The sequence below is a fragment of the Cololabis saira genome, chromosome 18 (assembly GCF_033807715.1).
Source record: "Cololabis saira isolate AMF1-May2022 chromosome 18, fColSai1.1, whole genome shotgun sequence".
Taxonomy (NCBI): domain Eukaryota; kingdom Metazoa; phylum Chordata; class Actinopteri; order Beloniformes; family Belonidae; genus Cololabis; species Cololabis saira.
Window position 1 is genome coordinate 33,265,011 of NC_084604.1, and position 27,039 is coordinate 33,292,049.

At 40.4% G+C, this 27,039-nt stretch overlaps 1 protein-coding gene across 4 annotated transcripts in view; it reads left to right on the forward strand.

The window, feature by feature from the left end:
* Positions 1 to 27,039, forward strand: part of LOC133418516 (kelch-like protein 29) — a 274,919-nt gene that overhangs the window by 171,834 nt on the left and 76,046 nt on the right. For all 4 annotated transcript variants that reach the window (XR_009770453.1, XM_061707244.1, XM_061707246.1 and 1 more), the window contains 4 exons: positions 5,611 to 5,749; positions 11,712 to 11,908; positions 15,355 to 15,467; positions 18,420 to 18,566. Coding sequence is in view for 3 of the 4 variants with exons in the window: in XM_061707244.1 (XP_061563228.1) it covers positions 5,611 to 5,749; positions 11,712 to 11,908; positions 15,355 to 15,467; positions 18,420 to 18,566 (596 nt within the window). In the remaining variant the exon portion in view is untranslated. The remainder of the gene's footprint in view (positions 1 to 5,610; positions 5,750 to 11,711; positions 11,909 to 15,354; positions 15,468 to 18,419; positions 18,567 to 27,039) is intronic.

Here is a 27,039-nt window from a genome sequence, read left to right on the forward strand (position 1 = left end):
CCATCTCTTTCTTTGAAAAAAATAAATAAAAAACTAGATATCGTTTTTTTGTAGGATTTTCCTTTTTTTTTTATCATCCTTGAATGGAATATTGAGGCAGTACAAAGACTTAAATTCCCACAGAAAATGTAAAATTGCAATGGCAATTTTTGAACTCACATTAATTAACTTTACTCAGCTGTTAATAAATAGTCTATAGATTTTTCTGTTAACAGAAAATATGAAAATGATAACTCAGCTGGATATCCATGCTAAAAATCTAATAAAATGTATTTAAGGGATATTTATATTTTAGAAATACGAATTTAGAAAAAAATTGATATATTTCCTCAATAATAAAACATTTGGCAATTAGCCCTCAGTATCTAGAATTAATGGTTTTCCACAAATGTTTTGAATAATTTCTGGTCCAACCACAAATCTTATCAACCTTTTGTCCACAAAGACGGTTTAAATGTCACCTTGACGTATTTTTTTTTTTTTTTGTTCGTATATGTTTTTCCTGGAGAAATTGTCAGGACAAAAATGCAATAATGCTTAATCTGTAAATAAAAATGTAAATGAAATTATAAAATGTTGCTACTCATAAATTGGAGCAGGTAAATGAATGTAAAGGCAAGCCAGGTGCATATTTTCCAAATGTCAGTTGGCTAATGGATATTTCAAAATGCCAATAATGCTCACAACACTGAGAATACATGCTGCTTTTCAACACTTGCAAATAAATAAATATGTATATATATATATATATATATATATATATATATATATATATATATATATATATATATACACACACACACATATAATTATCCACAAGACTTACCTAATTTCAGGACAATAATTGCCGTTAAATGAAGATCTTCAGGACAAATAAATAGTTTTAAAAAAAATAGCAGCTGCAACAAAGATAAATATTCAAATATATGGGTCAATATGTTCTATCAGAATTTAGTAGGAATACGTCTTTGACATTGCAGCAGATGTGGAGTCTTTGCAGTGGTAGTCCTTAGGACCTGAAGCCTTCAGAACTACGGTAACGTGATCCTGCTTGGGCTGATGGTGAACTCTGGGCCCTCACTTTATCTATGAAGGCTGCACGTGGGTGTCTGTAATACATGCTGCCAGAAAGAGTCAAACGATTTTTCTAAAAGAGCTTTCTAAAAGTCAGCAGGGGAAAACAAAAGCTCTAGTTTTTTCACTTGTTTTTTTTGACTGATTTATTCACAAATAAGTGAATCTATAATAATTGTTATGGGTTCTTATTCACTCACATTTTTTGTTTAATTACCAAACTTCATGTAACTTCATAAGCCCTTTCAATGTCAGCATTTAGTGTTTTATTTCTGTTTATTTATATGGAGAGTTTTAAGAAATGAACTCTAGTCAGCGGAAGCCTGGATTAGGACTGAGAAAGCTTTTCAGTTGGAAACCACCCCATTGCTTTTCCTTTCCTGCTGTATGCCATTCATTAAAATGAAATATCCTTCATTTCATTTTTTTTTCAAAAGTTTTTGCATTAGGAAACCCATTTTGAAGAGACTCGCCCAGTTCATCTGTCCTGCTGCTGCTTTACAGTAGACCGCTTTTCAGTTGTGCTTTAATTTAACTCTTGAAATTACTGTAACAGCTATCACAATGATCATTGTTTAAATGGGAATTTACTCATAAAAAAAAAAGAAAGATGAAACATGTTGACAAAAGAAATGTTTAGATTAAATTAACAATTTGATAATATGAATTAAAATGTGTGTTGATAGTAATAAAATGAATTATTATTATGGGTGCATAGAAAATATCTGTTGATTTAATAAAATTATTTTATTTGCTACCTAAATTAAAATGGGTTGGTTGGACGAAGACAGAATTAGCGTCTGTGAAATTGAAGATGAACATTCACAGTTGTAGCGAAAATAAATAGATGAATAATTTAAAAAAATGACACGCTTAGTCTTTTCCAGGCTAAAGAGAATCATTAAGTCCAAGTTGTAAATTGACTTATTGATCAGTCTACATAGTTTGTTCTGGGTAATTAAGCGGTGAGTGATGGTGGGAATTGATTGTTGAAAGGTCAGAATGAAAACTTCAGTGTCGTTTCTTTTACGCATTATACAGAGTCATTGAGCTGGAGAGAAATATGCTGACGATTGTGTTTATTTTTCCTGAAAGAGACACTGTATTTTTTTTTTTTAATGTAGAAAAACGGATAAAAACGGTTTGTAAAAATTGCGCTTCAAAGGCCTCAAAATATTCTTTTGAAAATAAATGCTCTCCGTATCTATTTTATGTGAAAATATTTTGAAGGAAAAAAACCTAAACTGGCCTTCTATGTTTTTATTTCATTTTTTGAAGAAAATAAAACATTTTAGAAAATAAAAGTTTATGCTAAAGGTTGAAATATCAAATTTAGAATAATAAGACATTTATGATTTCCTCAATTTAATATGAATGTACATTTTATTTTAGAATTATTAATTTGACCATTCTCTTCAGAAAGAAGTCACTTTACTAAAAACAATTTAGTTTTTTTAACCCATTTATTTATGTTTAAGCCAAAAAAAAATCCCCTGAAGCTACTGAATCCTCAAGATATATACAGAAAACATGTTGAACATAAGCAGGCCCAATGTAAGTTGCAGGTTCTTTAATCAAAATGGCGGTTCTTCAGAGACGCACTTAAAATTCATGAAGAACCCTAAAATGGCTCCGAGCTCCACAACCAATGACATGCTGCCTCGCCCTCTGACAGCAGCCAATCGGCAGCCCAGAGAGGGACTTCCAACAATGCATCATTGGGGGTCACCGTTCTCTCTGATAGGTTACTTGACATCACAGAAGGGAGCGTGATTGGCCGCGGTTCACAGAGACATTTCACAGAGTTACTAGGATACACAGCAGAGTTGGCGTTCATGCCTTACATCTGGTGCTTCAACCAATCATGAAAAGCTAGCACAGGGTGGTGTTGCCATCATGAGTTACTTAGGGGCAGGAGGACATGCTTTACTGTCTTTGATGGGCCCCAAAAAATTTATTTAACACCTAAAACTTTGCAAGGGTCACGGTATTCATGAAATTTACAAAGAACTTTATCCAACTGGTATCATAGTGTCTTGCAGAGCTTTACAGTAATCAAAAGATTGTCTTTGGGTTTTTTTTTTGCCTTTTCTTTTTGCTTTTTGCTCTATTCTCCTTTGGTAGTATTGAGATGTTTGGTGTTTCAAAGCTGCTGTGGTTCTATTGAGCGTAGCTGTGCCTCACCGCACTCCATGCCGGTCCACAGAATGGACACGACATGTGCAGTTTCATGGTCCCCGGTTGTGACGAGTTCTTCTCGGGCGCTCGCTGATCCACCCCCAAGAAGCCATAATTAGCTTTCCCCTCATCCATGCAGGTGTGTCTTCATGCCTCCAAGGGAGGCAGCCATTGTTTGCTTATGAGTGGATTCCTCTGTCTCCTCCTTTCGCTTTCACTATTATTGGGGTGAATGGATGGTATGAGGTGTGGTTGATTTGACGTGAGAGCCATAGCCGTTGCTGGAAATTCAGTAATTCAAACCCCAAACTACTGTGTATTCACAGTCCATGCCCACACAGTAATCAAAGAGCTGGCCAACTGACAGTGGCGAGTGGAACGTGCGAAGCAGAGATGGATGAAAGACGAGGCAAATGGCAGCCTTTGTGTTTGTGCGAAGGTGTACGGCTTACTCAAAACATGCAGTTGTGCATCCAGTGAGTGTACAGCCAGACAAACTGTCAAAAACACCATCTTTCATTATTTCCTGTCTCATTTAGTATTCAGCATGTTTAGTAACCAGGTCGTTTTCTCTTTCGCCATTAATCCCTTGATGTGATAACTCTGAAGGATGTGCTGCTTAGAGAAAAGCCTTTACTTTAACACGACGCGCTTCTGAATTGCCCCTTATTTGTCATGTGTCTTTATGCTGTATAATTTCAGCTGCTGAATTGATTCAAGCCGAGCTCCCAAGTGTCACACAGGAGAATAGAGGGAGCTAAATGAGTAGATATTCTAGCCAAATCGAATGGCGAGTGTCATTCCAGGTTAATTAAATCTCTGCTTTGAGTCTGCAGTGAACATGGACTTTTGTCAGGACGGTAACATAAAAAACTACCTTATTTCAGCTTGGGTGTCACCCGTGCAGTCACATGTAAAGGCTTGAGAGGTGTCTGAAGCGCACGTTTGTTCATAATCTCACGCCCATCTCTCCCGTTACGCATGGCATCACTGACGGGACGCTCACCAGAGCGGCTGTTGAGTTGCCGTTGCCGCTGCTCAGGCTGCAAAGTTTATGCTAGACCTGTGAAGGTAATGTGAGGATTAGTTCCTGGAAAAGAAACCCTGCGTGCTGGTTATGGGAGGATTTGCCACCTTCCTTATCCAAATGATTCAGTATCTCATGCTGTGGCTCGTTCCCCAGCATGGAATCTGTGCCTTCGTACCACGCAACCACGCGCTTTTCGCCAGAGAAGTGTTTACTGTGCTTAACAGGCTGCAATCTCGTGAAATGCTCTGTTAATGCCTAGACAAGTTTATGGAAGGTGTCTCCCTCTATAATCGCGATGTTCCACATTCTGGTGTGGCTGTACTTCATTATTTGAGTCTCTTAGTGCTCTCTCTTAGTGTTTCTCGATAGGAGATTAACAGAGCATCAGTGTTGGATCTCCCTTTCCAAGCTGTAGAATAAGTTGCCAGTCTCCCGCTGATTTTCACTCTCAGTATCCCCTCATGGTGCCTCATTAAGATGCAGACAAACAAGCGCCTCCGACCCAACGCTACAGTAAGGCCAGGCTTAACATGGTGCTACTACACCACGATTCACCATGTATCCTGGCCTTCGGCAGCATTACTGTTGGACCAAGCATGTTTCTCTTTTTCCTTTTTTTAAATTCAGAATGTGTCATCCTTGTTATTCCAGTCTATTTTTTTTATTTATTTTATCTAGAGACCAGAACGAGAACGAGTGGATGGGTGTTTTTTTTTCTCTCTCTTTCTTAGAAAGAGTAAGAAGACGGTTGTGGGATTTGAGGAAAACATTTGAAGGTCATCCCAACACTGAGTAGGGTGTTAGTGAGAGGCCAAAGATTTTTTTCCAATATGAATAATGCATTGACAGCATCTCTGTTTTCAGCGTTCATCTCTTTTAGATGCTTCTTAATCTCATGCATTGATTTCTCCGCTGCTGCTGTGTAATTTTGCAGAAGATACAGTTCAAAAAGTGTGTTTTTCTCTTAACGATCTAGTTTCTGGCTCTCATTCTGAAGTAACTAAAACTAATATATATTCCCTTCCGGGATTAATAAAGTATTACTGAGTTGAATTGAATACTTTTTGACACACATCCTGTTATACCTCCTTTTTCTTTACACATTTTGTCTTCACTTGAATGTTCACTAAAATGTGTGTGCATCAGTTGTTTATGATTTAATGAACATTGTTTCTTATAACTGGCCAGAACTGTGTTCTGCAGTCTGTGCTTTTGCTTTGTTGTCATGCTGTCCTTCTGCATATAAAGTATGTGTGCATGCATGTTTGGAAAATAGCAAATTCTAAACCCAAATGTGGCATTGTCTTTTTCTTTTTCTTGTTCTACAGAGATGTTGAAGGACTTGAACCAACAGCGCAGAGCGAAAGAGTTTACAGACCTGAAAATAATTGTTGAAGGCAAAGAGTTTGAAGTCCACCAAAATGTTCTAGCTTCCTGCAGCTTGTATTTCAAGGAACTGGTGAAAAGGTTTGCCTTTGCTTCCCCCCCCACCACCACCCCTCCCTCCAGCTGTTGATCCAATCTGTTCTTTTCATAGGGCGCATTTGTGTCACCTTTTTTCCCTATCCCTCTCTCTCTTGCAGGTGTGTGAAGACTTTGGTTCCTAGCACAGGGCCAGCAGCCATTCCTTCCTCCTCCCACTCAAATGAATGTATCTGAAACTGAATAAAAAAAGGTCAACATCACCTTTCCTCCCCATGTAGGGCAATTTAACCACATTTCCATTTTAATGGCAGTGAAGTGTTCCATGACTGGGAATTTAAAAAAAAAAAATGATTTATTTAATTTTTTTTAACTCACCAAAGGGCCAAAAGAAAAGAATCACACATTCTACACATTAGTGGACGTTTCCAAAGCCACACTGTCATCTTTAGGCAGGAAGTTTCTTGAAGGAGCTTCAATACTCTTTGTTTTTGCTTTGCATGACTTTTTTCATGGTTTAACGCATCTTGGTTAAAATGGGGACATAAAGGATTAAACATAAGCGCACTTAAGACATGTTTCTGAACCAGCATTTTCACAGGTTTACACCATCTTTAACCAATGTATTCATTTGATTTAAATTTAAAGTATTCTTCTAGTATTCTGCCCTTCATTCCCCATGATTTTTGTGTGGTCTTTGTGTTGTTGTTATACGTCTTTGTGTATGTGTGTGCACATATGTGATTGTGACTGTGAACAACCATAAATCCCTAACGTCCTCATCCTTACTTCAAATCCTTACAGGTGCTTTCGGACTGATTGAAAGTCCCCTGGAACCAAAGTTGTTTTGCCATCTTTATGTTGTGTGTGTGTGTGCGTGTGTGTGTGTTCTTGTTTGCATGATTAGGAAAGAAAGGCTCAGCAAGGACAAAGACAAACAGAAATACAGACATGGTAGTAATAGCAGGAATGCCGTAGGGAAGTCTGCCGCTTCCCCCCTCAGCCACACTAGCGCCAGAGCAGAGCAGACAACAGAGTGCTGCTTATCGGCTCTGATGGCGTCCTCCCTGGCTACTGATACGCTTGTTTCCTCTGAACTGGGATGGAGTGAGGGAGACCAGAGTGAGAACAGAGGTGGCAAAGCAACAGAGCCACCCCTGTTCAAGGACCACTCACCTCCAAGACGGCTACACATGCCATGAATAAAACAGAGACAGTGAGTTTTCCTCTGACCTTGACAATGGCAGCTTCCTGAGAGACTGAAGTGACTTTGGGTAGAACTGAAGGCCCCATGCTGGTCAACCTGTCTATCAGGTTGTCTCATCCGTGCCTCTTATCTGGGACATGGCCAGAACATTAATATTTGGAGATGAGGCCTCTGAAAGAAGCGGGCCTCCCAAAGGAGGGTGCTGAATTTTCATCGAGCTCATCTTCATTCTGCCTACATTTGACTGTGTAAGAGAACAAATTGTTATTAATCGGTTAATTAATTCTAAAATGTCATCACATTGTTAGATTTCATGAGATTTGTCAAATGATCTAATTAGGATTTGTATTGGAGAATATTCAAGGAATTTGTTTTACTTGTATTCATTTAGTTTGATGTAATGAAATTGTGATTATAAGGATTATGCAAACTCGGCCCCATCAGCAGTCACTGCAAAGGCTTGTGGCACCTCGACTTTATGGAAATGAGACTTGGGCTGCAGCGAAAAGTTGACAATAGAAGGTCAGAAAGGCAGCAAAAGCAAATCGACTAAAGAGGATAGAAGGGGAGCAGAGAAACAGGGGACTGTGACAGAGCTTGCAACTCTTGGCTGCAAATGTCTCAAAGCTATGACCAGAGAGGAGCAATGAGGACGAAAAGGCTTGGGAGTAACGGCCTTGCACGTCCTGCTCAGGTCACATTCTCATTGGAATTATGCTGATATTACACGTGACTCACTACTGTCCACATCTTTATGAGGTCAGATAATGGAGGCAGGCAGAGAAATTCTTCATCTTCTTACATGCTTGGTTCCCCATCCCCTTCTCACCCACCTCATTCACCGAGCACATTAATTGCCGCTCAGTTCCCTCTGTCCAGTCATAAAACACTTTGGTGTATGGGTATGTACTGCATGTGCTACTAACTGGAAATCTGTGTTCATTATGTGCGGGTTCTTTATAACATGCATGCTTTTGTTTGTGTGGGACCGTGTGTGTGCATACATGTGGGATGCGAGGACATAACTGCTTGTGCAAAATCTAGGTTCTGTAGGCTGTTTTAGTCAGAGGAGCAGAGGTGTAATTTTAGAGCTTGAAAGAGTGCATAACATTTTATATTTTTTAGCTTTGTGAACGCACACACACACACCATTCAGTTGTTGGTAATTTAATTAAAAGGATTTATCCGGCTGACTTTTACAGCAGATGAAAAAGGATGTTTTCAAAGATAAGACAGATTTGGCTCTAATTTCCAAATTCCCAGCTTTCTGCAGAATTTGCTGTCCTCTTTGTCCCATTTGGCAATGAGCTCTTCACAGCCTGCCCTTGACTCAAGCACTGGGGGCCCCCCATTCAACCTCAAAGCTTACCCCACCATACCTGAAGGATGTCATGCTTTTCCTAAATGTATGCACACGTTTGCCCCTACCCCGTCCCAAAAACCTATTACCTTGCCCTTTAAAGGGCCAGTGCACAGAGCACGGAGACAGATCATCTCTGGTAATTCCATTTTACCCCTCAGGATTTTCCAATAAGCGTGCTCGCAGGCGTTTAATTTATGGCTACTGCATCTCCACACCACAGTAATGTAAAAAGCTTCAGATTCTTTGAGCAGTCCTGACACGTGCTTTTCTGCCATTTGTCCCCGGCTCCCCCTTTCTTCTGTCTGTGTCAACCCATGACTTTTCTCCGCTTGTGATTCAGACGGTGTTACGACCATGAGATGTGTAGAGCAGTTTTAAAGCCCATTACAGTGTCGGCCCTTTCTGAACAATGCCTTACCGGGTGCACTGCTCAGCTCTCTGCTGCACAAGCCTGGGGCATTAATTTATTTATTTTATTTCTTATGTTTTTGCAACATCTAAGAGCTAGAGGACCTGTGTTCCTGAAGTGTAATATCTTGGCAATCAGAATAATCTTTAGTTTATTTATTGTTTGGTTTTGGAAACCTACCAAAGAAATTCTATCAAATTAAATCATTGAGTCGTTATAACCGAGTTCAACAAGTGTCCTTCCCCTTATAAAGAAAGATATTTCTACTGTTGACACACAGAAGATGCCTGAAATCCCCCATGCCTGTTAAAAAAAAAAAGTAAAACCAAAGACACAATTAGATCCAGAAGCACTTGTTAACATCTAGAACGCAGGGTTTGGGCATGTCCGATGGTCAAGTGCCCCCGCCTTGATCGCATAATGTAGGAGAAACTTTGGCTGCAGCTGAAAAAAACAAATAAACAAACTAGTTTTTAGATGTCTTGTAGAACCTGATGAACTTCCAGGGTTCCAGGTCCAATTAAGATTGACTTTTACGTGATTTGGATTTCTATAAATGCTGTACGTCCCAATTAACTTTTATAATTGCTTTCCTCTGTGCTTTAATATTACACACGTTGTGAAAAAAACTAGCTTGACAAATGAATAAAGCAGAAGACTGGCTATGAATATAGTCCCACTGCCTGGAGGACAAACAGACAGAAATAAATTCCTACACACATCCATGTAGTTAATTTCAACTGTATGATGCGACAGGATGTAAGTGTAAGTCATTTTTAGCCCAGACAGTCTCAGCGTTGTATCTCCCAAGTACCTTACGTCTTGGTACATGTACTCCGGTTGGATAAATAGTCTTGTTACACCAAGCTAGAAGTCTTCACTGTAATTGGGCTGTTTTTTAGGTTGAAGAATGTTTTAGAAAGCGTGTACGTGTCCTCCACTTCTGCCTCGCCACCATTTTGACAGTCTCACCGACTTCTTCTTGAATAAGGGGTGCATTTTTCACAAACAAATTTCCTTGCCTGAGTGCCCTGCTCTCCCCCCTTGCCCTATCTATTCTGTCTCTCCTGTCCTCCATGCCTCCCACTTGCACATTTAAATTCAAGCCTGCAATCAAATGCAGCATAAATATCAACCTCTTTTAGAGAGCCCCAGAAAAGTCATTTCCATAACGTAAGTGTTCATACAAAACAAACTGCCACTCGAGCTGGTTCCTTTGCACTAATTGACCAGGATGATAAGCATGCTCTTCTTTTATTTTTAGCTCCCCACCCCTCTGTTCGTCCCACCTCCCTCCATCACGTTAACCCTGAACAACACCCCTTTCCCTTCTCTCTGCCTTACTACCTGCCCCCACTGCAGGGCTGTGTGTGTGGGGAAAAAGAAGGGCAATAACACTATGTGGTTTTTTGCTTTGCAGGAGGAAAAAGTAACCACTTTGGTTTTTCCAGTCCATGTCCATCCAGAGACAAATGCACTTGTCCTTCTTTTTATTTGGATGTCCTTCTCCCCCTCTCACCTTCTGAGTGCACTTCATAAATGACGACTAATGTCTCAGTTCATACACCACAGGCTACTGATGATTATGGCAGCGGGGACAAAGGCTCTGCTTAGGTGTGATGGTGTATCTTTTGGGGGGGGTGGCGGGGTGGGAGAGGGTATCTTTTATTTAAAAGACCAAGGCACAGTCATGGAACAACCCAAACCCTCCCTCAGAAGGATGGCTGCTGGCTCCCTGTGGAAGAACCGTCTCGCCCTGCCTTCCTCTCCATCAACCGCCACCTCCACCTGAGCTTCTCATCTCTAGTACTCACTCCAACCATTCTATCTCTCTTGTCTTTCGTTGTTTTTATTTGCTGTTTGTGTCTTACTAAATGCTGACTGTTTGACATGATTTTTAATCCAACAAACAGAATTCTCACCCAAAAAAAAAAGAAAGAAGGGGGGGTTGCGGCGGCGGCGGCATGTGTGAACACCAACTTGCCGAAACAGACAGAGTATTATGGTTGTGCTGTCATGACTGGCAGGAGCAAACAGCCTCCATCCATCTTAATGTAGGCTACTTTTTATATTGTTGATATCCGTATCCGCAGGGAGCGAGACATAGTAGTCGGGGCATGCAGTCTGCCGAGCTGTGATTCCATTTATTTTGCCCTTGAGTGGATTATTGTTTCACATGGGACATTAAACATGGGTGGTGAGGTGTTATTTAACGCTCTCACAACTTCCCCAAGGGGATCCTGTATGTGGACTAATCTCAGCCATTTGATCCCGATGAAGTCACAATGTGGCCCAGCACCGACGACCCCCCCCCACACACACACACACACACACACACACACACACACACACACATACACACACACACACGCACAAACATGCACATTTTAGCTTCTGCATTACAAAAGGATATCATATTCTATCTAATTTGCTCGTCCAGCCCTCTCTGGCACCTCCTACATCATGCCAGCGAGAGTGGATGCACTGCTTTGGTATGCAGCACGTCAGTGGAACAGGCTTACAAAAAGGGCAGCGGTGCAACATAATTTATATTTCACATCATGTCAGGTGTCAGTATATAAGTCGTACCATCACTTTCTGATGTATCTCCCTGTTTTTTACCTTGTAGCTCATATGTACCATGTCATGCGAGCATGTTCCCCATAAGATCATGCATTCATGAAACCAGCCACGTGAGAAGCATGCCTATCGAATCAAAGCAATAACTTTTATTTGCCTTATCTTTGTTCAGCAGAGACATTTTGTTTCAGATGCAGTATTAGAGTTGTAAATCTGCTAGCCCCATAGTAAAGTAAAACCACCCAAAGTTCAGTTTTATTTTCTTTTGTTATATTGTCGGTCAATAATTCTCTTTATTTTCTCCCAACTTTCGTACTGGCCCAGGTGTGTTTGGGTGTTGTGTGTTGCATACGTGTATTTGTGTCCTATCCTCTTTGTGGTTTGGTCCTTCACATGTTCTTCGGGAAACGTCCTAACTTGCCGCTCTCTGCCATGATTGGTTGGTCAGGTCGTCAGGAGAGACGAAGAGCGGGGAATTGCTGGAGCTGAACATGAGCAACATCAGCGCTGATGTTCTGGAACAGCTGCTGGAGTTTGTTTACACGGGATCACTGGTGATCGACGCCGCCAACGCCAAGACATTGCTGGAGGCTGCCAACAAGTTCCAGTTCAACACCTTCTGTAAAGTCTGTGTCTCCTTCCTAGGTAGGAGTAGAATAGAGAACCACAAATGGTTCATATGTGTATTTAAGCTGCTGTAGATACTGGTTACTCCCAAAGGTTTGAAACAAGGCAACTGAACTGATAAAACCTTCAGGATGATGGGAGAGGGGGTGTCTGCAGGGGATCAGAAAAATGTCCATTTTGGACAGTTGAATTCACTAAATTCAACCAGCTTAAATTAGCACATCTACTGTGTGCACACTAGGGCTGTTCGATTTTGCCCAAAAATAAAATCTCGATTTTTTTCTCTCAAAATCCGATTTTCGATTACGATTACGATTATTTTGTGAATTGACAAAAGGCAAAGAAATGATTTCAAATATGCTGTTTTTTTATTGAACATTTGCCCCATTGGGCTTTAAGTGCAAACTTTGCTCTTATTAAACCAAAAATGAATGAATAAAGTGCAAAACTCTGTAAAATAAGTTGAAAAAATGTTTTAAAAAATATAATAAAATATAAAGTTTTATCTCTGAAAAAAAAATCAGCAAATCAGCACTTGCAAACATACAGTAAGTTATATTTCCAATTAAAACAAGACATTTTCTAATTAAACTAAACTGGGTCTTTGCATGCTAAATAATAATGCAACCCATGAAGGAGGTAGAGGTGTGTATTGTCAGTCATTACATTTGCTATTCACATTTGCAAGTTTTTTGCAAGGAACACGAGTTGATGGTATCAATCATTAATGTGTGCAGACAAGGTAAAAAAAAAAAAAAAAAAAAAAAAAAGTGAAAAATCGATTTTACGAGTTTCACGTTTTAACATCGCTCTAATTACATAATCGCGATTACGATTTAAAATTGATTCATCGAACAGCCCTAGTGCACACCTTTGTTTATCAATTCTGCCGGTTTTCTTGCTACATGCAGTCTCCTTGCACAGTAGTCAACATTGGAAGTGGATCAAACACACGTTATGCAAGAATTTTGAACAGTATCCATTCTTGTCTTAGGACATTTTTGATGAAATGTTTTGATCCACTTCAAATGTTGACTTCCGTATTCTTACTTACAGACCAGTTTCATCACTATACACAACATTGAAGAGTGCATGGGGCAGAACTAGCAGTTCCTTATGGACTCTCGATACATCATGCTCCCCTTTTGTCCCGTCTCCAGAAGTCCCAGCCATGTTAGAATTCCACCTTCTAACTCTCTGTGGGCACACAGCCTCTGATCTCGTCCCAGTGGGCCAGACAAAGCACAGGCACAGATTTCTTAAAAAGGTCAGGGAACTATTGTCACTTAAATGTCAAATCCTCTGGCCTAGACTGTCATGGTGTCAAAAAAAAATAGCAAAACAGATTGAAACTTGGACAAGGTATGAACAGTGGCGCAGAGGAGGGGAGTGGTTTTCACAGGCCCTAGGGGTCACATGAAACGCAAATAGCACATTGCTGATTTCAGCGAGTCGGGAAACCAAAAAGCTGCAAATGTCAGCTTTTGCATTCCATTTAACAAAATTGTTTTGGGTATCAGTAACACGAGGGAAGTGCATGTTTGCAAAAAGGTCAGCAGCAGGAAAGAAGTGAAAGGAAAGTAGAACCGAACGAGAAGCTCATGTTATTGATTCTTCTCATTTTTTTCTCCCCTTTTCCTCTTTTGGTTCGGGGATAAATACAGCAGGGAGTACAGAGAAGCCATTTGTAGCCTTCACTGCCAGTGAGACGTCAATCCATTCTTCCTCGACAAGATTCATGACATTTCAGCACATTAAAAGGGGAGAAGTACAGGCCCCCAGCCCGTGTCCTTGTGCAAAGAGAAATTGATACTGTGTCAGAAATTATTGAAGTTTGAAAAAAATATGCTGTAGAGAAATGGCAAACATTTCTTCTTCCTAGTTCCAATATACCTCTTTGACTCTTATTCTCACATTTTTAGATTCAAGACCAGTCACTTATTGTTTTGTTGCTCCTCAGGGATGTATCGGCAACATGGTCCACATGTCAGCTGTTTATGAAGATGCTGATGCATTATATTCTTAAATGTTTTCACATTTTCTCACCCTGGCCCTCCTACACAACAAACTGGGCTGCAGTCTTTTCTGTATCACACGAAAGAAACTAATAATGCAGGATAATATTTAGAAGATTTGAGCATCCAAGATAGAAGACATCAAACCCGTAAAGGGACATTTTCAAGCGACCTTTTGTCGAGCTCAGACCTCAACTTTGATGCAGCCTCAAGCTTGCTTTTATTTAGTGTTTAACGTGGCTTTTTTTCGTATGTGATTTACCAAATGCTTAGTCACCTTTATGTGTATATATATGTATATATATATATATATATATGTGTATATACCGTATTTTCTGGACTATAAGCCGCTACTTTTTTCCTAGGTTTTGAACCATGCGGCTTATACAAAGGTGCGGCTATTCTGTGGATTTTTCTTCCACCGCTGGGGGCGCTCTGGAATTATAATCAAAACTAAGACAAAATAAATGCAAAGAAGAATACGCTACTTCTTCTTTAGCAGATAGAAGTAGGTAGAAGCAGATTTCAAACAGATAAATAGATAAATAAATACCGGTTATTTTCTCTTGGTTCAGTCCAGTTTTAATCAGCAAAGTTGCTGCCGTGTTAAAAGACACTGTTAGGAAAGGATCTATTTAGGTACAAACATGTACATAATTTACACTTCAAAATCGTTCTGTACATGTAGTAAATATCTAATCTAACAACATAAATATCTGCGGCTTGCATATCTTTTTTTTTTAAATAAAAGCGGATGCGGCTTATATACAGGTGCGGCTTGTATATCTTTTTTTTATTGTTTTTTTAAAAATAGAGCGGGTGCGGCTTATATACAGGTGCGGCTTATAGTCCAGAAAATACGGTATATGTATATATATATGTATATGTATATATGTATCTATATATATATATATATATATATATATATATATATATATGTATATATATGTATATATATATAAAAACACAACATAATAATTGAACCCTTAGAAAAGACCACAGAAGATGACATATGCCTTCTCCCCACTGGCCTGCCCATCAGGGTAGTTTCTTATATTGTTGGCTCTGTGTGAGAGTCTGTCTGTGTATAGTAGACCCTGAGATCTGACAGGACTTCTTTAAAGTGGCCCAGCTAATCCCACATCCTGCTCCCTGATATCCTCCACCCCATGCCTGTGCTGTGAGCGATCGATTCCCCTCGTTGTTTGTCCCCGGAGCTGTTTTGAGTTATTATACTTGTTCTCCCTCAGTCTCAGGGAGATAGCCAGCCCAGTAGGCTATGAGACCATGCTTTTGGAGCTGTGTACATCTTTTTATGGACGTCTGAATGTGTTTTGTTCCCCCTGTGTTAATCAATCTGCCTGTGTCTTTTGCTCCTTTCTTCTTGTTCTCCATCTTCTCTGTCTTTGTCCTGCTTCCCTCATCTCTCGCCGTCTTCACGGACTCCAGAGAAACAACTGACTGCAGGTAACTGTCTGGGAGTGCTGGCCATGGCTGAAGCAATGAGTTGCACGGAGCTCCACAACATGGCCAAAGCCTTTGCGCTGCAGAACTTCCCCGAGGTGAGTGGAAGAATGATTGTCCTTAATTATTTTATTCCTGTGGAACAAATTAGCTCAGGGCTTGGGAAGCGGCAGAAAATGAGAGAAAACAATCATCATTACAGTATGAAAATCAGATATCACTTACTGAACAAATTACCTGCTTTTCTTCTGTTTGCTTTTTTTTGTCTTCATGCTTTAAAGGTGGAATATCTAAATTAAATCTGCAGTCACAAGATTGAGATTTAATATTTAACATGTGAAACAGACACAAAGCAGACTGAATTGTATGCAATTCTTTTCTTGTTTTACTTGGAAATATAATTTGGTCTTGTTGGTTCTGTATGTACTTCATTTAAGTGAAGGATTTATTTACATTTAAGGATGTGATTTACTATAGCGCCATAAGGTAATTATACAGTTTGTCTTTTAAAAAGATGACTTTAAAGTGTTTCTTTCTCAAATGTCTGTAGTTTAAAAGGTTGGGTAATCACACAATGACATCAGATGGAAAATAAAATGAGTGTTAGTTCATGGGATCAGATAAAATGCCCTCTGGAAGTTAAAAAGCATGCTGCTTCTCTGACCTTATCATGGAGCCATCCCAGAAACAAAGCACAATCTTAACCTTTAACTGTGATGTTGCAGACGTCTGCTCTTCTCAAACCACTGATGAAATTTTAAATCAAGACTGCTATAAAATCTATAAAAACTTTAAAAAGTATGAACATGGATAGAAATGTAGTTTTATTCGCACTTTTGTGGTTTTCATAAATTGTATTGATTACATGTTGGTAAACATAGAGTCGAGATAAAGTTCTGTGTGTCGGGCTTTAGAGTTTTGACTCCAGAAAACAGCTTGGACTTTGAGTTTGCAGAGCTCAGATCAAGCAATCCTGGTAGTGAGCTTTTATTATTCTCTGTTCTCCATGATTCAAACCTTTCAGACACCAGAAATCTTTTTTTTTTATCATAGGCAGGCTCTATTGTCATGCCCTCCTCAGTCACCCATCTTATCCAAGTAGCCTTTGCCCAGTCTAGAGGTGTGCTTCAGTTTATCGTCTGACTGCAGAATAAAGCCTGAGACCTTTTTAAAAGTATTTCCTAAATGTATAACATGAACCTAAAATCAAGTGATTTCTAAAACTGCAACAAATTACCCCTCATACTAGCGCTTACCCTCATCTGTGCTTTACTGAAGACTAGAAATGACAAACTCTTCTAGTTTGAACCAAAGGCCTCAGATTTGGTCTCTTCTGTCCATAAGACAATTCCAGTCATCCTCACTCTCGCTCCGATGCAGATGGGCTTTGCCCCATTCTGGGTTCTTGCAGCTACCTGTAGCAGCAAGAACAGAGAAGGTTCAAGTCTTAATTGATGTTAATCAATGATTTCCTCTTTTATTGTTTTCAGAAAAGCTTATACAGTAAAGGCTGAATTATGCTTCTGCGTCACACCAACGCAGAGCACACGCCGCAGCCGTGACGCCGTGCTGAACCCTTCAGACTTCTCCGTCTCTCCGTTTGGTCGCGGTGCAGTACCCCCCGCGGCCACTAGTTAGCGATCTTTTTCTGAATGGTTTATCCGACTTTTTCCGGTCACAGTAAATCAAAGAAATAAGGACAACTATTGTGCAAAAAACAAAAACAAAAAAAATCACACATAAACGAAGAAAAGAGCCCTGGAAGTTCACTACTGATTCAAACCGGAAATGCTTCGCTTTCAAACGAACCAATCACAGCCCTCTCTGTCTTCGTGTGGTCTGCGTCTCCTCGACGCGTAGTTACAATTTTCGGGAGGTGCACGTCAGAGACGGCGCAGGTGACGGCGTGTCCTCTGCGTCGATCCAAACCACACGCCGTAGGCACGGCGCCATTTTGACGCAGAACCATAACTGAGCCTTAAGGCAAAACATGAAAGCAGCAGCAGTGTTGTTTTTTTTTTTCTCCAAGTTGACAGGGCAAGAACCGAGAAACTGTTCGACTTATAAAGACGCCACAAACAGATCCACAAGTGAAGGCAGCTGCTTTCAGGAGTCACAGATGTTGTGTGACATTGAATCCTGGGTGGTATTGCTGTGCCGTGTTTTAGTATTCCTTGTTGCAGCGCTGTGAATAAAACTGACTTGGAGAAAACCTGTCCTCCAAACTCAATTTTAAGGCATTTTCCTGCATTTGGAAGACACTAAACAAAATCACTTTTCTTGCTGAGAGTTACCTATAAATGAAAGGATCCAAATGCTGGTCACATCCATCTATTGATTATGAAAATACAACCTGGAGACAATTAGCTTAGCCTCATATAAAAGCTGGACGCAGCAGGGGAACAGGCAGCGCAGTTCTCCCCAAACATAAAAAAAAAACAAGACATATTATATATCACCTTTGCTGTGCTGCTTTCAGGCAAAAGAGACTGCAGGGAGTCGATGCACCTGTCACCGGCTGCAACAAAATCCGCTTCATCCAAAATCACTTTTTATTGACTACTTGTGCGATTATAAACATTTCTGTTATTTGTCTTCAGTGTCTAAGTTTAGAAAGGTACATTTTCAGTCTGTGTCATGGAATAAAACGTTGTGTGTATGCTTCTTTGAACAATGCCATAATTCTTAAATTAACTTTAAGAATCTCAGTATCTTGTTTTAAATGTGATGTCTTTGTCTTTTTTTGGGTTCATACGGTCAAGAAAATCCTTTAAACTGTTAGACAAAAGCAACAAACAAAAGGAGCTTTAAAAATTACGCCAAATGGAAGCAGGAAATCAGGGAAAATACTGTTGTATTCAAATGTCAAGTTGTCATACACAGTGAATGTTGGAGTTGGGTGGAGAGTTTGTTTTGTTTTTGCATCAAAGTACAGGATGTATGTTTCAACCGAGCACCAGAGGAGTGCACTACTGAAAAGGAACGTTTTATTTGAGCTCAACTACAACATCAAGCTTCTGACTGATTTTAGACTGCTTGGACTCTTTAAGGTGGCAGGTCAGGAGGAGATCTTGAGCGTATCCAAGGTGGACCTGGTGACGTATCTGTCCAACGACAGTCTAAACACAAAGGCTGAGGAGCTGGTCTACGAGACCGTCATCAAGTGGATCAAACAAGACCCCAACTCCAGAGTGCAGGTAATGAAATGGTCATGTGTGTGCTCCTTTGTTTCAAAACATAGTTATATCCTTTTTTCTTATCCAGAATGTATTTGTACCAGGACAAAAACATCCTAATGAAGTTGCTGCTATCACAGAAAACACAGATCCTGTGGGTCTGCAGGGTACAGCTTTATTAGTGCAGTTGTTCTGTGGAGCCTCACTATCTTCTCTGAGTGATGCACAGCATGAACACCAGACAAGTGACTCCTGCTCTCTCCTGGTAATGTTCATCAACTTTGTTGTTCAGATGCAGCCTAACACAGCGGTTGTCGGAGGTCCCAGGAGCGCTCTGCCCTCAGAATGCACCATGTTCTTAGTTACTCTTCATTTGTTTGTGAGACACATAAACAGACAGCCACAGTCGTTTGTTTCCATTTTGTCGAACAGGTGTTTGATTTATTCTTAGAGTCTGGGAATCATAATCAAAGGTTATATACCTGAAATAAGTATTGACAGTGAGGTACAGCAGGCGTGGAATCGATGAGCATCAGCTACAGCCCACATGCATGAAAAGGTAAATGGACTTGTGCACTGTAGATGTATATATCTATCCTGCTGCGAAAAAAAACATAGGTTGTGAGGTATTTATGAGTCCATGGATTTGAAACTGATGATTTTAAAGTATTTTATAGCTGTTTTAAAATGGAAGAAAGATTACGATCAGATAAATTACACCGATCCATCACTGTAAGAATCATTCCCTCAAAGTAATGTCTCCTCATCAGCCAGCAAGTTGAGGAACTGCCTCGTATCAGGTGAATCTGATTTGTTGCAGACATCGGCATTCAACGTTACTTTATTGGCACCAACTTTTATGAGACACATACGTCAATATTTGAATTTCTCACCTTCTGGATTAAACATTTAGCATTTATCCTTTGATGTGTGGCGCTGTAGTGATTATGGTGCAATCCATCACAAAGTGTTTTGTCGTGCAGAATCTTAAACCACTAAGAGAAACGGAGCACAAGGGAAGTCGTTGAAAAGCAGATGTTGATCTCTTCCAGATGTTGCACAGTAAATAAATGATGGGAAGGAGATGTTCCTTTTTTGCCGTTTGTCTTCTGAATAAATTGACCGATAAAGTCACAGAAGCTGGATTTCTTAGTTCACTAATGAAAAATTAACAAGTTGCCAGAATTTTGCCGGTTTTAGAAGAACATAAGAACCCTGTAAACTTTATCCAGCTCAGTCCAGCAGACTCCTCCAATCTCACACTCTAGTGGAGAGGTGCAGAGGTGAGTTAGTCAGATGAAGTAGAAGAAATTTTCCCGGTTGTCTGAACAACCCACCGCACTGGTCCCTGAGACGAGGCACCAGGGTCACCCTGTCTTTAAGACGGGGAATAAGGAGGAATGGAAAGAGAGTCCAAGCAAAGAGAGAAGAATCAGAGCGAAGCATGAAGACAGAAAAGGGTGAAGGGTGGCTGGAGAGAAATGAGACAAGAGGAATAGGGGGAAAAAAGAGATCCACAGTGTTCTAATCTGATATCCAATGGCTTGTGCCTCTGCACACAGCCGTGACATCAAGGGAGAAGAGATGTGATTGAGCCTGCGGTCAAGCTCAAATTTCCCTCCATGTGTGAGTGAAAAACAAGTAGCAAGCCTGCTGCCTGAGTAGAGAGCAGGACAGCAGAGAAGACAGAGTGGGCTGCCTCCACATCATCATTGCCTTCCTTTCCTCACCTCTGTCCCTTTCTGCCCATTTGGAGGCAGAACATGGCGGAAATCACTCCTCCAGAACCTGAGACACCTTTTAATGACATGTCAGGGACGCATGTCACAGCACTCCTGAAGTATCCCAGCAATGGGACGAAGGCAAAACCTTAAGCCGTGAGCTAAATTTGTGTGTTTGCATTTATCTTAGCAAGCGCCTCGTGTGTGTCTTGTATCTGTGTGTGTGTGCTATGGTTTGTAAGCTGCAAGCTATAGAGTGGAAAAGTGGCATATTGAAGGCACTGCGTAAATAATATGCAATTTTCTCTCTCCACTTCGCTGTCACTAACAACCAACGGCACCAGGAAACGGGGCCTGGACATCGCTTGGAGACAGGGAGAGCATTTGAGCATCACTAATGCTTTGCCAGGAGAAACAAACCCACTGAATGGAAGTAGAGAGCTGTATCAGCTTTCTTTGAGTATCATTGAAAACGTGCTGTCGTGCCAACATTTGTCTGTAAGCTTTATCGAAAAGGGAGTTGCAAAATCTAAAATGAAATAGCCTTTCAGCAGGAAAAATCTGGAGGATTAGTTGCTGAAACGGCTAGTAAATGGACCTAGAATAACCCTGAGGACTGATTAATGTTTACAGAAATAGTTCAGCAGTTTCATTATTGGCTTATTTGCTTCCTCACAAGCAGATGAGATCAATACTTCTCTAATTGTAGATCATTTAATCTGAGAGGGGAGTGGAGAGCATTGCACATATTAAAAAAAAAAGAATTTAAAAGTTTCTTGCTGCCTGAATAAATTGTTTGTACACAGATATATAAATTGTGTAAAAAAAAAAATGGGATAATTTACCGATTGTAAAAACAAAACATGCAAAAACATCTGCCTCCTTATTTGCTGTCTAACAGGTGTGCTCTGCAAAAATAAACAGAAGGTCTGGAAAACGATAACCAGATGTCTGAAGGTGCTGACAGAGAGACCAGTTCTTTCTTGCAAGGGTTACCCTTCTGTGGGACGAGCGCAGACACACTGCTCCAATTATAGCTAACGAATCTCTGCCAAACCACTGAAAAAGGCCTCCATTACGCCTCACTTTAACATATTTCATAAAGGATCCTATCTTTCCAGGTGACTCAGCCTGACAAAGGAGGCTGATTAACTGTCCCTTTGGAAGGTGGCCAGCTAATGTAACAGCTCAAAAGGACAGTTAATGGTGTATTTTTGTGATAAAAAGGCCAGCCTTGCCGTTAGAGAAGACCTGCTGTTCATTCATCAGAAATAACAATAGCCTCTGCTGACATTTGCTATTTCCAGACTAAATTCATGCAGTTAAAGGTTTTACTTTTTAGAAGATGTTGCTGATTATTCGGGAATTTTATACAATTGAGTTTTAATGTACTATAGTGATTTTTTTTTTTTTTCTTCTTTTTTCCCCCTGCCGGCACTCATTAACAAGAAAAAAAAAATCATTTTCCCAGAACAAATGATGCTATCATTATGTAGTTAGTGTATAAAATTATCAAAGAGAAAAATGCTTTGAGGCTGAGCACGGATATAAACTGAGTTTCCTTCACTGTTTCACGATTCATTTACCTTCAAAACTACCAATGACCCAAGCACCTCAAGCATCACTTTTAATTTAGTGATTCTCTTTTTAGGCTCGGAGATCAAAATAGAAACTTTTCATCATCTTGAACCCCTGCAGGGGTGGTTAATTTGCTTTTGGATAAGAGGAGCTTTATGCCACAGCAATCATCCGTGGAGAGGAAACCGAAACTGTTGCAGAGTGAGCTGAGACGAACGTGACACAGGCCACTGCACATGCGACCGCTTTGAAGACACTAAGCTCGGCAATGAAGATCGATTGAGGCGATGGTCTTTGCTGCATCTTCTCCCCGACTGTGGCCTTTCCTCTTCGTCTCGTCTTTTTCATTCACTCAAACATTACAGAACATCAATGTTTGCATCCACATTGATGAGACGATCACATCAACCTAAGAATGAACAACTCGCATGTTAGAGACACGACGACGGGTTCTGATGAGAGTGGGTGAACTCCATGTCCATTCTCATCTGGGTCCTTTGTATTCCCAGATCGCTCTCGGGCCGGATGTGTGCAGCCAGTTGAACTGCATTCACTCAGCCACGGTGACTGAACGTCTGGGGGCGTCTCATCTCCTCTGGGTTCTCTTGTGAACACACAAGAGAGCTGCATGACTGGCATGATTTTCAGAGAACTAATAGATTAACTCTAATTTTCGCAAAATGAATGCCCTATTAATTGTTTTTGCATAATATATGATGAATAACAAGGTGCTTTCTACAGTGTCATTAACACACACACACACACACACACACACATACAGTACAGAATGCATTCATGTTGGAAATACTTTCCCCTAAATGTTTTTTTTGTTGTTTTTCTTTTTTTGAACTCCTTAAATGAAGTCATGCTGAAATAGCCCTCAGAGGAGAACACATTGCACCTGTCAGTAGTAGCTCAGGGCAGCATCCAGCATCTGTTGTCCCCTATGTCCAACTCCATCTCCCATCCATCCTTCTGGCAGAAAAACACACATAATCATGAAGTCACGAGAGGACATAAACAGGCTCAGCAAAGCATCACATGGATTAACATAAAGTGCAATTTGCAAAAGCATATTCCACTTCTACCTTCTCACAGAAACCTGTACTTTATGCTTAAAAGTTCAGAGCTGTGGTCTGTTGAGTGGTTAGGGCAAGCATGGGTATGTTTTATTCTCAATGCAAACTTGTAAGTCGATGCATGTGGGTATTTTTTAATACTTTTTTTTTTTGTTTAGTTTTTTTTTAAAAAGGTTTCAAGTTGTCCATTTTTCATTCTGAAGCAGATGCGTGTTATCTCCTCTTAGCAAGGCATATAGATAGGACTGTTTGTGTGTCATTTATTTGATCGTTCTATGGCACTAAATCACCCCCCCACACACACACACACACACACACAGACACACACACACACTCACACAGACTAAGAGGCTTTAGTCTTCAGTGACAGTAGCGGAATAGGAAATGCTCAGTGGACATTTGTCATCAGTGTTAGCGCATGGCGGCCTCCCGGCTGCTTCTCCGCTGCCTCTGACAGATCTGAGAGGCTCCCTGTTAGACACATAATTCCTGCTTTTTACCAAGCTCAACCTATTTGCATCGTCCGTCCACCTGCTTGAATATTTTTGCGTATCTGATGGTGAATAAAGAAAAATTGAATAAGTACGAGCTGGGCTGTGCAGCAGCAGTTTTCTGGCATATGTCGGATGTTGCTGCAGGGAATGTGTTTCTGTTGATGCCGGGAATGTTGACCCGGCGTCTTTGTGCTCTTCGTCAGTGGGTTTGATGCTGCACAGTGTTAGTTAGGTTACATATCATAATTTTTTTCATCATTTTCTGTGTGAAGTTTGCATGTTCTCCCCGTGCTTGCGTGGGTTTTCTCCGGGTACTCCGGCTTCCTCCCACAGTCCAAAAACATGCATATTAGGTTAATTGATGATTCTAAATTGCCCGTAGGTGTGAGCGTGAGTGTGATTGTGAGCATGGTTTGTGTGTCTATATGTGGCCCTGCGATGGACTGGTGACCTGTCCAGGGTGTAACCCCTGCCTCTCACCTAAAATGAGCTGGGATAGGCTCCAGCAGACCCCCGTGACCCCGCAAGGGATAAAGCGGGTAAGATAATGAATGAATGAATGAATGAATGAGTGTTGGATGTTGCTGCAGGGAATGTGTTTCTGTTGATGCCGGGAATGTTGACCCGGCGTCTTTGTGCTCTTCGTCAGTGGGTTTGACGCTGCACAGTGTTAGTTAGGTTACATATCATAATATAATTGGATATACATCTGTACACAAGCTAATCATCCAGGAAGAAGTATATTGGGCTGACAATCTAAAAAGAGGATCTCCATATGCCTTTAGTCTCCTGCTGATACTTTCCATATGTTCCAAGGCTTAAAAAGTGTTCCACTCCCCATTAGAAATGTGAAAGATTGTACACAGAATCTAGTCAACATCTAGCAGTTGGCACGGTGACTGTTGTAATTTGCATCCATATCCCTTCTGTTTGAAATGCATAAATATTGCTTGGGTGAATAGACAGGAAGATGAAATGACAGGTCACACCATTTATCTAGGGGGACCTTGCTTGTATTCATTCTGCATGTCAGTGCTCGAGAGTGATAGCTCAAGAGCTTGTTGGAGATGGATAGAAATGGAGTCAGATGCCTGCCGCATCCTTTCATCTGCTGGGAGCATATCGCTTGCTGGCCCGAGTGTCGTGAGTGCTTTCATTTAGCTTTCATTATTTGGTTCATGCCACACATGAACACATGCGGACAAATGATCATCAAAGCCTTTTAGTGCAGCGTTTATAATGCATGCATCGGGAGTACAGTATGCACACTCCTGACTTCCAGGGCATGAAACAAGCCTGCAAAACTATAGCTGCCATCAATATTTACTCAACATTCATGAAAGTTTCAGACTAAAAATATCAAGACTTTTACTGACTGCACCTTCCAGACATGCTTTGGAGACTGAAAAGTGGACTTTCATTGTTTGTCTGATGTATAGAAATCAAAGTTCTTACCCAGACTGCCCCATGTTGGAAAAAAGACATCCAACTACAAAAGTTCACAGCAGAGAAGGAAACTGTGGCGTTTTGGTCAGGAAACTCGAGGATAAGATGCGTAGATGATAAGGGAATGAGAAGGCTGAATATATTTTGCAGATTTGAATGTATTTTTAAAATAAACGATTACCATGATATGGCAGTCTCTCTCTCTCTCTCTGCAGCAGAGAGTTTTAAGCCCAAATAATACAAATTAACTGGGTTTTTCTTATTTAGAGAAAGTATGCTTTTTGGCATTTCCACCTTTTGTAAAGGTTATAACCAGTGCTTTGAGCTGAATGTTAATAAATCCTGAATCTGCATGCCAACACTCCCACGGTGCTACTCAGCTGATGTTCAGTTGTTTTGTTTTTTTTATTGTTTTTGAGTTCGTTCTGTCTCAATTTGAACACACAAAGTTGAGAATCAAAGTATTTAACGGCCAATCGTCACATCTCTGTAAATATTTACAACTTGCTCAGTCTCACCAATTTAGAACTATTAATTACAAAACGATCTAAAGTGCATGCAATGCCAATGATTAATAAAAAATAAGAAAATCTGCAACTACTTTCTGTAATAACCAGCACCGCGATCACAAAGAGCGGTTCGGTCGTTTCCTCCTCTTATTTACCTGCAATAAACTTAAGTGCAGAGAAGAGAGAAGGGGAAAAAAAAGACAAAAAAGCTGAGGCTGATGAAAATGTCGCAAGCTTTGCAATGCAAGTCACTGATCATAAACTTAAAGTACTGGACAAAGTGAAATTTTGACATGATGATTATAAATGATTATAATTCATCAGAAGTGGAACGCGAATCTCTCCGCTTGATTTCATAGTAATCCACCAAACAGTTGAGACATTTCTTTTGAAACTCGTTTATTTTAAAAGAGCAGGAGCAGCCTCGACTGCACAGCTTCTGCAATAATTTCTGCTTGAGGTGTTCAGACGCTGACTTGAAGCAGGACTCGTGTGTGTGTGTGTTTGGTTTTTTTTTTACTGGGTCTGACACATTGGATTTTAAAATTAACATGAAGTGGGCTCCTCTCCTTCATTTCCATGCCAATATATGCATGTGTAGGAGGAGCAGGGATGGAGGTGGAGAGCGAAGCAGACAGCGAAAAAGGAGAAGAGAACATAGTGACATGGTTTGAATTAGACTGAGTATTTGACTGAATTTTATTTAATTTATTTTATTATTTGGTTTACAGCTAATTCCCTGGTTATTTATTTAAATGTCGTCTAAATTGATAATGGGCTGTCTTAACCCATTATGACCAAAGGCAACATACATTACTCACCAGCTATTTTATTAGCTATACCTAGTGAATCAGCCAACCACATGGCAGCACCTAAAGGGATTTAGGCATGTGGAAATGGTCAAGATGACCTGCTGAAGTCCAAACCGAGTAACAGAAGAAAGATGTTTCAAGTGACTCTGCACATGGCAGGATTGTTGGTGCCAAACAGGCTCGTCTGAGCATTCCAGAAATTGGTGATTTACCGGTATTTTCACACAACCAGAGAATGGTTCTGAAGAAAAGAGTGTCCATCGAATCTCAGTTCTCTGGAAGAAAATGTGTCAATAATGACCAGACTGGTTGAAGATGGCAGAAAGACAACAGTGCAACCGTAGTGTGCAGCAGATCATCCAGATGAGCTGCAGTAGCAGAACCACACACGTTAAAATCACAGGGTTAGGGTTTGGCATTATCAACACGAAAGCGCACCTTTGCAACAACGCCGGGCGAGGGATTGTTTCATGGAGGTGCAGCTGTCAAATCTGCAGCAACTGTGTGATAGCATCACACAACATACAAAAATGTGCTGAGGGGATAAAGGCATTTTAAAAGTATATTCTTCTAATTAAACGTTAGGTCACAATGGCTTAATCCTATTAAAGAGATACATTTTTAACTTTAGGAACATCAGCCAGATAAACAACTATTACTGCATCATGTTAAGTTGAGTCCTGCATTACAGCCGTTTCTTGACATCGCTGCAAAAAGGTATAATCCTTCTACAGATATTGTTGCTAGATACAAATATCTGTCACTTTCACATGTGCGTGTTTGGGTGAGGTCTTGGGTGGTTGTATCTGATCGTTCTAGATGACCTTTCTGGTGTAGACTCAGTTGCACAAGTCC